Here is a 14,514-nt window from a genome sequence, read left to right as displayed (position 1 = left end):
ACCTGTCATGGTACACCAACTTATGTAGTCAGTAGTTGAAGTCATCAGGATTCATTGTTACCAATTCCTGCAAAACTGTACAAGGATTCATTCCTGTCCACTTAGTCCTCACACCATTAGGCCTGACAGGGCTAACATTTGTTACACATTCGGATCCTTTAGCTTCTTGGGTCTGGATTGTCAAAGAAACTACTAATGGATTGTAGTCACTCACCGCTGTAGGAACAATGCTGATGGACCTAACCAAATTCCTAGCAGAGCAGGGCATCAAGATATGATCAATAATAGCACTCTGCCAATACATGGGGGAATAGCTCAACTAGTATCTGCACAACTACTTTCTAGAAGTATGAGATTGTACTTAAAGACTATAGAAGTCAGGACTCTCCTGTAGCCATTGTGATAACAGTGCAGAATTCCAACCCCCTCGACATTGGTTATACCACACACTAGCTTTGCAGGGAGGAGGCATTTCTGAATATTAAAATCACATACGCAGAGAATAACATATTTAGAATGAATTATCTGCAAGAGCTCTTCACTGCGAGTGGAATTAAAAATGTTATTATAAAAATTCACCATAATCATTTCAGGACCATATCTAGGTAACAGGCCTGCTGGAGATGGAGTTGCTACCAAGAAAAAAAGAAGTAAACCCTCCAATATGAATTGGGTCAACACACCAGGTCTCCTGAACGCAAATTACATCAGAGTCTAAGGTGATGTGGAACCATTCCGGGGAATCCAGCTTACTTTGGAGCCCACATACATGTCTCGTAGTAAAATATTATAGCCCCTTGTGGCAAGAACAATAAGCTTCCAAGGATGAATTAGGGGGCTTATCTTCTTAAACGTTACTCAATATAATTGTCTCACTGCATTCAGTACAAACAGGAGCCAAAGGAGTAGGCACACAGATAAACCAGAGCCTGACGGCCCCAAGTCTCAGACCTCGAGTTCACCCACACCATTGCCCATGGAACTAGGAGAGAGAGGTTCCTTGGTAGTACAAACTAGGAGAGAGAGGTTCCTTGGTAGTACAAAGTCAGTCATTCTCCTGCAAAGAGCTCAGAATCTGGAACCTATTAGACAATGGAATAACAGGTGGACAGTGGATAGTGAGTTGTTGTTCGTATGACTGGTCAAAAGGCATCTCTGGAACTCAATACAGATGGAGATAAAAATAGCCCAGGGGGAAAGAGTGCAATGTTCCTGCCAATAGCAATAAGTGACGCCCATCTTTTCAGCGATTCTCCCACTTGACTAGGTTGTTTGAAATTAAATAGTGATGCAGTCCCCCTTAAAGGCCTTTTTCTCAGGCCCAATCCATCTTACTCTCCTTGTCATCAGAATTTGGTCAGCTTTGACTACTGGAAATATAAATTTGGAATGAAGCCAATGTAAGACTTTGTTTCTTAGCTGAACTGGAGTTTCAATTGTAACAGGAGGCCAAAGGTGGAACACTGACAACAGAAGGGCAACAGGCCGAGGGCACATTAATGGTTACAGCATTGGACACCCTTTCATAACTTTTCACATTCCCAGAAGCCTGTAGAAGGCTGCCAAGGGGAAGTTCAGACCGTTGATCATCATTTAACATCCACACCATACTACCAGAAGAAGTTAATTGGAGCTCTGGCTCCCCCTTTGCAACTCTCCTGTAGCGCATGTCCTGGGAGCAGTATTAGTGGCACAAAACGGAAGCTGTTTACAATCATTACTGCATATAGTTTGATGCTTAGAGCAATCCAAAAGCAAATTCCGGTTATTTGCGGATATTACAAAGATCTGTTGAGTGGTCCCCATTTGAGGTGGAAAAGCCCCATAGCCCACAGAACCAATACCCACAGATTGTAAACTTCTGAGACTAGGCAAAGAGTCTTCACTCTCCCCCTGGCATTTAATAATAGGTGTTAGCAAGCTTTCCAACAGCCCCTTTAATCAATCCAGGAATCTTCCCCATAATTGACCTAGGGCCTCCATTTGTCTGAATGGCGAGTTGGTGATCATTTTAGTAACTTGAGTGCCTGACAGTGATGTAATTTCCTTTAACCCCTGACACCTTTTACATTTAGCTGCTGGTGCATTATTATGGGGAGATATTAACAGCACGCTGTTACTGCCCTGGGCACAGTTGTCAGACATCATGGCTATAGAAAGCCCTGTGTGCAGAGCTAAGGGCATTAACCCTGACGATGTGTCCAAAGCAGCTGTAGGGAGGTATTTGTTTACATCCTCAGGCAGTGTCTCATTGGATGCTAATAACCCAGGGGTCGATGCAATAGTGGCAGATAGCTGATGTTTCACATGAGCAGTTTAGTTTTATAGGGCTCCCACTGCTTTCCTAATGTATCCATCTAATGTAGAAGGATTTTCTCCAGCCCTTAGTGGTGTGTGGACTTTGTGCTTCACAACCATAAGACAGGTCACTGCAATAACCTCTAAAAAATAAGTCAATGGCAGGGTAGAATATCTTGAGTGGGGTCACCATAAAATAAGGTCAAGAGGGATGGCCCAGCCCAGCTTCTTCTGGGCGATGACGGGCATAGATGGGCCCTGTCTTGGCCTGGTGTTGTCCTGCTCTGTGGGACTGCTTTGGCACTTTACAGAGTATCACATGCTGCCAGGACCCTCCACAACCAAGGGAAGGTTGGAGACGTAGTCCAACACAGCCATGGCCTCAGGGATCAGTGCGCAATATGCAGGCAGGGAAACCACTCCGCTTGAAGAGCCCGCACTGCGGGACTTCATTGGCGCTTTAGAGTTCTTCAAGTGCTGGCAGGTCATTCCTCAACCAAGGGAAGGCCAGGGGATGTAGTCCCACCCCAGCCAAGGCCTCAGGGATACGTGCAGCAATATGCAGGCAGCAAAACCGTTCCACTTGTTAAGTCATATTTTCTGTGTACACTGCTTAAATTTTAGATAGAAACTATGGGCCTGATTTAGATCTCGGCCAAGGGGCTACTCCATTGCAACAGTGATGGATTTCCCATCTGACTAAATCTAAATACCATAGAAAACAATGGAATTTAGATTTTGGAGGTCGGGATATCTGTTAATGTTGCGATGGTGTAACCCCTCAGCCAAGATCTAAATCAGGCCCTATATGAATGAGTAACAGACACAGAGGCATTTTCCTTGCAGAAGGAAGGATCCATAACTCCAAACTTCATTGGAAGTTATTAAATGCCTGACATGCAATAATTGACTAAAAATTTAAAACACAAATCAAGATAATTTTATATAAAAAAATTATAAGTTCAAAAGTACACATGAAGATGATAATATGAAGATGATAACAGGAGTAATTTCACTTTCTTAATTATTAATGCCACTACTGAAATAAATAGCTCAACAGTGAGGTTCAGGAAGGAATGGATTCTATTTCATGAGCATCCTTCAACATAGAAATTGATAAACTGCTTAAAAAGCTGTACGATTCCTTGGATTCACTGAAATATTTTTTTTATTTTTCCACAGGTCACTGTGTGCTATAGTTAATGCTATTTTAATTACTACACACTTACAATGTCTAACTAAAAAAACTGTAAGGTTCTTGAGATCGATTGAAAATGTAATTCTGTTGTTTCATAGTCCCTGGTGTGACATTCTTGTGTATTGTTTTTTTATATATATAAATTCCTTTATTGATTCTTTACATAACAACATAACACCTCAGGTACAGCATATGACTGTTTTGTGAGGGGATTCCGAGTTCCCATCTTCCAATGACAGTCGGATTTAAAGATGAAATAGACATACCCACTATGTATACATGTGTACCAGCCCATTCAGATTGCTTTTGAGTGTATAAGTAAGGAGGGGTCAAGTAGCCATCGAGTGTGCCACGTGCTGTTTAGTGGTTCTTGACATTACACCACATTTGGCCTTATTAAGGAGTCTATTGATGTTCAAAGACATGCATACCACTGTGTTTCTAGGTCACACATTGAAGAGTCATCTGCCATCAAATGCTACGGAAATATGATTCCTACAGGTACTTACTCACCTCTGGGTTTTAAATGCGTTTATTGAGAGCGACTAAAAGAACTGTCCCCTTCCACGTACTTTCAACCATGAAGCATCTGTTGTTAACTCCGGCCTAAAGATGAACAAGGTGTATCAGGAAGAATATAATACATCTTCGCACAGACCTTGCTGCTGTTCACCCACCCAATCAACAAGAACACAAAACATCTCTAGAACTACTAAGCAAGGTACACCATGGGATTCGACCAAGAAGGAGTCCAGAATGGCCTAGGTAGATCCTCCTTCACTGGATTCCCTCTGGGTACCATCCTATATAATGTGTGAGGGGCCAATGAGGGCGATGGAAGGAAACTTTCTCTCTACCCTCCCTTAAGCTCAAACAGAGGGGAGGCATGTGCTACTTGCATCACCCACCCTCCCCCCAAACCTGTGCTGGTGGAGCCCATCAATCCTTTAGCGTTATTTTAGTCTGTAATGCTGCTCTCCACTGCATCAGCCAGAGGTGTTTTCCTCCACAAGAATGTGTGCATTCTGGCTTAAGTCCAGCTTCTCTTATGAGTCATCTCTTATGTTATATATGCTTTCCTGTCACTCCTGTGTCATCGTTCTTTCTGAGACTTGACGTTTTAATCTGGTTCTGCCTCTTTGGGGTCTCTATTGCTCTGCTGGGTATAGGTCTCTATCTTTTCTCCACTTCTTCCCTCACAGGGAGGCCAGACCCCCAGCCCTTAGCCTCTGCTCCATCCATTCTCATGCCTCCTGAGTAGTTTCAAAAGAGAAAGTGAGATTCTCGAAGATCACTGTCAGCCTGGCTGGGTCTATTAACATGTATTAGATATCCATGGCTTTACGTTTTTTCTTGACCTCCTTGAAGGACTTTCACAGTAGTTGGCCAGGTGCTGTGAAATCTAGGAAAATCATAACATGGTGGGATCTGTAGTCCAATAAAATATTGAAAGACTAAGCAAAAGAATGAAAACATATGACAGCGAAAGCATGAGACAATGAAAAAGGAGAAACATGAAAAGATAAATAGAGACAACAGAGAAAGGAAGGGTGAGATATAAAAGGGAGAACTAAGAAATAAGAGAAAGAAGAAAATTATAATAAATAAAGAAAAACGAAACAGACATAATATCAAGTGGGAAACAAAGAAAAGAAACGATTCTGATTACAGAAGCAAGTAGGGGGAAATCCTTGAATGAGAAAAGAAGCTTTCTTCTCAAATCAATACAAAAGGATTCCCATCTAAGATAAAGAAGAATAAAGCCAACAGAATTCATAAAGGTGTAGCCAAATCTTTATTAAGAGGCTGTTATTCAGTAACTACGTGTACGGATCCCAGGTGTCACCAGAAAACTATCTTTTCTTCACCTGAACATCAATCGTTAGAGGCTGCTGTGATCCATGATTTATTACAAGGAATGTTCAGCAATAAATTCACAATGCTTACCTGGGAATATAAACTGTTGTTTGTATTTGTAGTATTGAGACGCTTGCAATAGAGGAGAGGCACAGGGGTGTGAACTGCTGTTTGACCCTGCAGAAACAGAAAAGACCATGCAGTCTTAAAAAAACATATGTATTTATTATATAAGTAATAGACATTCTGGCTACCAAAGTCCTTGTATTTGTTGACTGTCTTTTCTGTTCCAAATCATACTGCAAGAATAAAAAATAGTTTATAGTGTCTTCCCTCGAAAGTATCATCAACACACTACATCTTCTGCTGTGTCTGTGTCCTCCCCATCAAACCCATTTGCCTAATTCTTCCAGCCTTCACTTGAGGGTCTGGAGTTGTATAATACAGTCTTCTGCACATTGCAGAGTTCGCGAACGATATTGTTCCATCAGAGCTTTGGACACCTCGGCCTAAAGTTTCAGTCACTCAGTGACAGTATCCTACATGCAGTGTTACTAACAATGCAGGACTGCACACAACAAATTACAGTGTATTTCTGCTGCAAGAGGATATGGCATTTTCTCAATCCAGCACGAGGGAAAAAGAGAGAGAAAGTGGGTGAGAGAGAGAGAGTGGGAGAGAGAGAGAGAGAAAGAGAAAGATTGTGAGAGTGAGCGAGTGAGAGTGAAAGTGAGAGAGATAGAGGCTGACGGAGTGTATTTGTGGTACGTCACCTAATGCAAAGGAATGGCAGGTCACCTTTGCTTGCTTATGGCCCAAGAGCTGGGAGGAAGCTAAGTCAACAGAGAAAATAGCTAATTAGAAAATTGTTTTGAAGACAGTCTGTGTGTGCTCCTCTATGTATTGAGTATGCACGCATCCGTTAATGTGTGCATTTTTTTACATCAGTACAGTATGGTTATGCAGACCTGGAGTGATGTCCCTTTTCTATTCCCTTCCTGGAAAACCACATCTTTTGGCGTACTATTCTTCTATGATTAGGCGCTGTCTCTGGCATCAAAGGGCCTTCTCTGACACTATGGTTTCCATTTACATTGGTTTTGGTATATTGGTGGCGTCAACTGATATAGTGTTGGCAATTGCAGCATTATGTTTTGTCATTTCTAAAATGGTAGGTATAACTAGCATATTTGTCATCCTTGCCCATTTCTAGCATAGTGATGTCCTTGACATATTCACTGGCATATTGTAGGTGTTTTTGGAATAATGGATGGCACCTATTACATTATTGTTTTGTTTTGACTGTTTTCCTGGATCCTTGTCCCATACGCCTTACAGGATCAAACCCTGTGACTACTAAGGAACTCATGGCATAAGAGCAGCCACCCTGGGCACCTAGTGGGCATCATTAATATTAAAATCCAATTCGTGGTGTAATGGATGGAGGCCATGTCATAATGAGGCCATCACTGTCACATTGTGAGCCTTTACTGCATGATATCAGACATGCCTGGTATGAGGTTGGTCATCTCTGGCATATTCTAAGCATGCTTGTTAGTGTGAAGTCAACTTGTGGCATAACAGTGGCCATGGCATAATGGTGGCCAATTTGGTAATATTATAAGTATTCTTAGCATAATAGTGGAATCACTGGCAAAGTGCGCACTCCTCAACATTGTGGTTCCCATTCCAGACATAATAACGGCAATGGCACATAATTAGAGCCACACCACACTTGCATCTGATGGGCATCTCTGGCATGTAGTGATTGTTCATCGGCATTTGAGGGAACTGTGTGCACGAGATACAGCTGTGCTTTTAAGTTTTTGATAAATATGACAGGACAACGTTTGGACACTAAACATGTAAAAAAAAAACATGGACATTCCATTTGAGAAACTGAGTTTATTTAGCCAAAACCAGATGCTTGCATTTGATAACGAAATCAGTTTTCACAATCTCAAATAATCAGGGACTCAATTAACGGATGTACAAAATAAGGTAACATTCAAGTAAAAATATATTCTGAGCTGCAGAAAAACATATGGCGGTGTAGTCAATCTGTAGGGACATGCGCTGAAAATTATACTGCTTTGCTAACATTGTTTCGATATTGTTCTAAGGAACTGGGCTTGCTCACAGACCTTAAATATTCCAATATTTTAAAGGGCCTCTCTCGTGATAGATGCATCCAGATCCCACCTTGGACGACCCATGGCTCACTCACTTCACTGTGCAATACTAGCTTTTATTTATGTCTAATCATATTCAACATTGAACAGCAGACACTGATGTTTTTATAACATCTCTTCTCTCCCTGTCATGCTCTGTTTCTTTCCATCGTCTGCCAGATCTTTTTTAGCTTCTGTCTTTAAAACTTCTTCCATTACAAACATCATGTAACTCAATGTTAATTTGCCAATGCAACATGCTTTTCCTTTTAGACAAACATCAACATTTCTTTGCCATCTTGGTGCCCTTTGGAGTAATGGGTTTTGCAATAGCAAAGCCTGTGAGTCACAAAATCCAAAGTTGCAATATATCTCAGGCTGTTGTTCACAAACATTTTCTGAACCACAGCCTACTTTTTCGAACTAACAAAGCTTTGTAACCCACTTAGCTTTAATGGGCATGAGGTGGATGATTTTTTAATGTAACTAAAGCATCATGTGGTAGCGAACTGTCCTTTACAAATGGGATATTTTCCATTGAAATGGCCACAAAATTTGCACAGACTTACGGTTTTACTGATACAATTATAATGTACACAAATGATAATGTGTGGAAATCGGGTTTCAGTAAATATCATTGCGCACCACCAAGTAAAGTGTCTGAATTTGTTTTGATCCTATTAAAGTATTTGGGCCTCAACTGCCAGCCTCGTGGTGGCGGACAGTACCGCTGCTGCTGTGGCGGTCCGACTGTCACATAAAGACCCTGGTGGTCAGACAACCGGGGTTCTGCCAACAACACCAGGATCCAGGATCCCAACAGCGTGTCAGTGGCGAAGACCATAATCCGACACAGCAGTGCTGTATACAATACTGCCCTGCAGATTACAACCTTGTTCTCCGCCAACCTTTTCAAGGCAGTTTCACCGCCATGAAAAGGGTGGTGGAGAAAAGGTGCAGGGGGACACAGGGGGACCCTTGCCCAGCACCATGCTATGTTCACTATGTGCCTTGTAGACAGTGAACATTGCAAGTGTGCTCGTGCACCCTGAGGGCTACAGCATTGCCACAGGCTCGATTACGAGTCAGAGACAATGCTGTAGCCCGTTTCCCGCTAAGCCGGCGGACGGAAACTGAGGTTTCCACCTACCGACCTAGTGGGAAACTCCTAATAGGTTCAGCCTGGGGGTCTCCACAAAGACGGAGGCCACTCTGTCGGGAGTTTGGCGGGCTGGCTTTCCCATCCATCAAACTCGTAATGAGGCCCTTTGTGTCCATCGCATTCCAGAATTACACAGCAAATGTGCTTCCGTTTTTGCTTTCCTAACTGCTGAATGTGTACAGTTCATTTACAGGTATTATTATTTTGTTGTGTCTTTCAAAAAAGTATTGCAGCATAATTCACTTTAGTTTTCTTTCTCGGACTGTAAAGTGAGAGGAGTTTGTAAACACCAATGCCATGTTGAAAAAACAGTAGTTTGCCAGTAGGTCGCGACCCACATTTTGAGAAACACTGACCTAAGGCACAGAGATATTGGCAAATATCATTGCGAGTTGCAGTGCACACTTTGCCTAACTACAAATCATTAACAAAAGGAGGTGTGAAATGTGTGCCCCTCTTTCCTAAGGATCACAATGGAATGTAACACTATTATTCAAACACATCTGCTGTCGCATGCCACTGATTCAATATTAACAACTGAAAAAGGATAGTATCGACTCTTAAAGTGGAAGTATGAATGAATAACGAATTCCACTCTTTGAATATGAGCCTTGAGCACTGTGGGGAGCATACTGCAGTCCGGGACACTGTCACATGTTACCGCTAATGCCCTTGACAACATTACAATATGTTTTTGATTGCAGCCTCTGACCTTATATATTCTGATTCATCCATTTTTGTTCTAGAATTAAGCCGATATTTTTGTGTCCAAAAATAAATGTTTATTTTTTGCAATCCCCATCTCTTCTTGGATCTTGAGCATAGCTCAACTAACTAGTGATTTTGTACTTAATGGGACCTAGTTAAAAAGGCATATAATTTTTCTACATCACTAAGAGACGCAATATGTACATTGAAATCTACAAACTTTTAGGAGTAATGAAAAACACTTTATGTACATTCCAGAGGAATGGTACCTGGTAGGTTAAATGGTTTCTGCTGCCGTGGGCACTGTGGCGAAGGGTGAAGCGGGGATGGTGGTGTAGCACTAGGCGGTAACGGAGGGGCTGGTGAAGATGGCGTTGATGAGGTTGTTGATGAGGGATTACTGCTGGAATCTGGCTGATAGGGTACAGGAATATGATCCTGTGAGAATAAGAACACGGAGGAGAGAAGAAAATGAGAGATATGTTGGGGTAACAACAACATATCTAAGGCATTTCATTATTGTGCACCTATAAGTATAGTAGCGGTATGCATAAATAGTCATATGCCCAAAATAACATACAATCGCATCACATATATTGTTATTATTCCACAGATACACAGTTCTGTAAATCAACTTGCAGTGTGGTGCAAATAAATAGTTAAATAGGTACTGCAGGTTCACCATTCATTGTTACGACTGAGATTTGTTATGAATAAACTCTGAGCACAGAGTGTTCAATATTGTAAGCCTGAGATGCACCACAAATACACTATGGGTACTGTTTAATTAAATATAATTGCAATGCAAATACATGGCTTGAGATAATGATATGATTGCTCTGCCAGACACCGAACGTACACTGATCAAGGTAACTTAGGAACTACAGGCATATGTCATCACACTACAAACAGTGGGCCAGATTCATGAAAGAATGCATCAGAACATAACAGTACATCTCCCTCTGAACTGTCCTTAATCTTCTTTGCAGTGCACAAACATTTCAGGAAGTATGCCTGGAAAGCTGTACCAGGTCCCTTTTTTGACTGCATTTGTCAGAAATGACTAGGTTGGTGTCCCTGCGGAGGGCAGTTTCTTTGTGTTTTCCTTCGGGTTCATATCTTTTCCATTGAGTATTCTTGTACCTCTTTGAGTGTAACAAAGGGTACTTTGCACCTGTATAATTGCTTAGCTCTTTCTGGTGGGTCTATCTTCCCTTTTTCATGACTGGCTGTTTTTTTGAGGAGGTAGGTACCTTTTTTGGAGCTCGTGCAGTTGGAAGACACATTTTGTTATTTCCCCCTATTAGATGCCCAATGGCGTTGTCTTCCTCCATATGTTTCCATACATTTATTTTTGTAGTATTATGCCCTGTCCCTTTTTAAAAGTTTTTTTTTAACGGTGGCTTGACATTTTTTCTATGCCTTTTTTTCTATGGCGTGTACTTAGGCCTACACACAATCTGCAAGTGGCGTTTGTTAGTGGATGTTTTCCTCTCCCTCAATATCAAGGTAGTTGTATTGGTGTTGAGGGTTTATTGTTTGGGCTCAATGCACTTACAGTTTGACAATTGTGTATTATCCAATGTTACCGCTTAATTTTGTTAAAGGTTTTGGCAGTGTCTTGGACTGTGATTTATGTTTTTGCTTAACTAGATGTGCTTGTTAGCAGAAATCTGTAGGTAAGCCCCTCTGGTTTATAGATTCCTTACTTTGATATCATATCTATATTGGGGAATACACACAGGATGCATTGTCTTTGCCCTTCTCTCCATAAGCACTCCTCTGAATGGTCACTATGCCCATGAAGGTAAAGAATCAGCTTTAACTCGTCTTTTACTGGCAGAAAGCACCCAAATGTCTCAAAGCTTTGTATGAACCTCCATGAGGTTTTCCAGAAATATTTCCCCATTCCATTCTGTTTTGGTACTCCATATGTTTTTTTTAGTGCTATCAGCAGCATATGATGTGGTTGCAGCCTAAGAGCTTTAGTTTGCTCTTTTGTCCCAAGGTTGTGTCTTTTCCATGATGTGTTTTTATTCAGCAATAAGCAGCTTAAGTATCATCTGGACAATCATCCCTTCGACCACAAACCAAACCATCCTGGCTCAGAACTATAATGTAATTGAGAAAAAAACCTTTTCTGAAGTTTTGTGAGTGCCCTCAGTAGCAGCAACCCAGTGATTCCATTGTAGTACTCTGGCCCAGCACAGGCATCATTGGTAAAGTGGAGAAGTAAGAGATGGAGAGATTAGTGGTTAAGTTTTACTTCTTGTAGCATCTTCTGTGACTGCACCTGTAAGGGCTTGGAAAAGACATTATGCAAACATTCCTACCTTCTTTGACGTCCTAATCCTTCCATGACCTTTCCCTATTTCCCTAATGGGTACACTCCATGTAATGCTCCCTAATGGCTTAACTGCTGCTCCTTTGTTGATTCCATGTAGCACACATAGGCCCTCATTATAACCCTGGCGTCGGTGACAGCCAGGGCTATAGTGGTGATAGTACCGTCAACAGGCTGGCGGTACTCGTCACCTCATTTTGACCGTGGCAGTAACACCATGAATGGTATTACTGCCATGGCGGTCCCCACGGTCATAACCCGCCAGGGCAGCGCTGCATGCAGCGCTGCCCTGGGGATTTCGACTCCCCTACCACCAGCCTGTCAATGGCGGTAGACACTGCCATGGAAAGGCTGGCGGTAAGGGGACTCGGGTGCCCCTGGGGGCCCCTGCACTACCTATGCACGTGGCATGGGTAGTGCAGGGGCCCCCAGGCATAGCCTCATCGCGCATTTCAATGACCGAATTTCGGGCAGTGAAATGCGCGACGGGTGCTACTGCACCTGCTGCACATCAGCATTGCTGCCTGCTCTATTACCAGCCGGCAGCAATGTTGATGTGACTTTTCCGCAGGGCCAGCGGACTGTAACACTGTTACTGTTCGCTAGCCCAGCAGAAAAGTCGAAATAGGGAGCCAGACATACCGCCAGCAATGGTGGTATTCTGGTGCCCGCAGCCTCGGCGGTCTTCTGGGAAGACCGCTGAGGTTGTAATGAGGGCCATAGTGGCTTAACACTGCCTCTAATGGTGTTGTCTTCTTTTGTTCCTGGGTACATTCATATAATACCCCCAGTGCCATGCCATGACAGTTTCTCCAAAATGATGGTTCTCGATCGTTCCTGCGTAGACTCCATATCGTACTCCCTGCATAAATCCCTGCATCAACGTCAATCCTTTATCGCTCAGGGGTAGACTCCAATATATTACCACCCTGTGGCATAATAGCCCTCTGCTACTCTTGGGGAGAATTTCTTTGTGAAATAGCAGTGGCTGCATCAGTATCAGCCCCCATTGTTACTAGACAGATTCCATAAAGCATGCTTTTTGTGGATTAACAATCAGTCCAATGGGTTGGGTCTGTTGACAGTAATGAGCGGTCTCCGTAGATACTATTCACCTTTTCAGGTGGTAAGTATCTGCAATCGCAAACTCTTTGCAACACTCTTTGTTTCTGTGCAATAATATTCAACATAACATGCTTCTTTCACTTTGGCAACTTTATGCACCTCACCCAAAATATCACATTTAAGTTAAACTACAAACCTGTTGAACCTGAAGAGTGCCTTGGAATACCCCAAAAAATCAGTGAACTTCACAACCTGCCTAGTGGCTTGAAGAACTATATAAATAGCACAATCAGACCAGGTTCTGCTTCTCGTAAAGGGGAGGAAAGTAACAAGGTATGCAGATGTGGAGTTAGCAATAGTAAATCTATACTTACCTATTTGTACTTACCTTCTCGATATTTTGGTCCTCAATATATTTTACCCAATATTCTGTGCACACAATATTTGTGTTTCTGATATTCTGTCAGTGATCTAATATCAGCACATTGTAATATTTGTAAAAGATTAGCTTCTAAAACACTGTAGGGTGAAAATTGAACTCTGACCTTGTTTCTGCAAGATGAACAAGTGACTTACCTTTGGGCAGGCTCTTTCTTGTAGAGAATATATGTAGCCACAGAATCCTCACATTTTGAATATTTTCCAGGCATCGGACTTTGGAAGGTGGCATCTCCCAGCTCTGTGCTGATGCAGTTATGCTACAAAAATAACACGATGGGCCGACTAGGCACCACTCCAGTGCATATACATCACTTGCTTTTGCAGACTGTCCGCATCCCCAGAGCCTTAAAAGCAAATTGGAAGACAGGGTGCCCATTCATAAACTTTGGGTCTTATTAATGGATTGCATCTCTTCTCCTCCTTAGAGCTGAGGGATGGTTTGAACAATGTGGACCAGTGTCTCAACGTTCGGCAGGAGAGATGCCCATGTACGCAGAACCAGTTTGTCTGAGAAGAAGGAAGTGTAAGCTAGATTGACAGAGAGCCTAAAACTCACTCAAACGCCATGCTGAAGTGATAGCAATAAGAAACATATTTTTGATAGTAAGAGGCCGTAGGGGACAGCAGTGAAGCAGCTCGAACAGGGTGCACATCAGATAAGACAGGAATAGATTAAGGATTAATTGCGGCATGTCAAATGGAGAATGAGGAAACATGTTTCGGCCCTTCCAAAAATTGCATCATAAATCATGATTTAAACAAAGAGGGTTGATCAAGCAACCGTAAAAGGCAAAGAAGACCAAAGATAACCTTTAACCATGTCTAGATCAAGAACTTGCCAGCCAAGAGACAGAACAAATACCAAAATGTCAGACAGTTTGGCCTGGAGAGGGTCAACCTGGCAAGTGTCACACTAATCCACAAACCTGACTCTATGACAGGTTTAAATCATTTTCATCAAGGGATGCCTGGCAGCCAAGATGACATCAACCACCCCCAGGGGAAGATCAAAGGTGTTCAGCTGTCACCAATCAATCTCCAAGCATAAAGGTGGAGATTGCAAAGGTCGGTGTGCAGAAACATGCGCAGTTGCTGCAACAATAGGTACTCCCAGAGGTTCAGTCTCATCAGAGGACATATGCTCAAGGCCAGGATTTCTGGATTCCATACTCTCTGTGACTAATCCGGAGTCACTCAGGTGACTTAGGCCTGGTCGGTTCTGATTTTCTTGAGAACTCAGGCAGGAACGGTTCAGAATGAATCTGGCCCA

General features: G+C 42.4%; 1 protein-coding gene across 1 annotated transcript in view; it reads right to left on the bottom strand.

Moving 5' to 3' along the window:
* Positions 1-14,514, bottom strand: part of KSR2 (kinase suppressor of ras 2) — a 2,099,185-nt gene that overhangs the window by 974,231 nt on the left and 1,110,440 nt on the right. Inside the window, exons 10-11 of the mRNA XM_069212691.1 lie at positions 9,664-9,832; positions 5,444-5,530 (exon numbers count right to left, since the gene is read on the bottom strand). Of these exons, the coding sequence (XP_069068792.1) occupies positions 5,444-5,530; positions 9,664-9,832 (256 nt within the window). The remainder of the gene's footprint in view (positions 1-5,443; positions 5,531-9,663; positions 9,833-14,514) is intronic.

Source organism: Pleurodeles waltl, chromosome 11 (genome assembly GCF_031143425.1).
Source record: "Pleurodeles waltl isolate 20211129_DDA chromosome 11, aPleWal1.hap1.20221129, whole genome shotgun sequence".
NCBI classification, from domain to species: Eukaryota; Metazoa; Chordata; class Amphibia; order Caudata; family Salamandridae; genus Pleurodeles; species Pleurodeles waltl.
The sequence above is the reverse complement of the archived record's forward strand: the minus strand, read 5'-3'. Positions and strand labels throughout refer to the sequence as shown.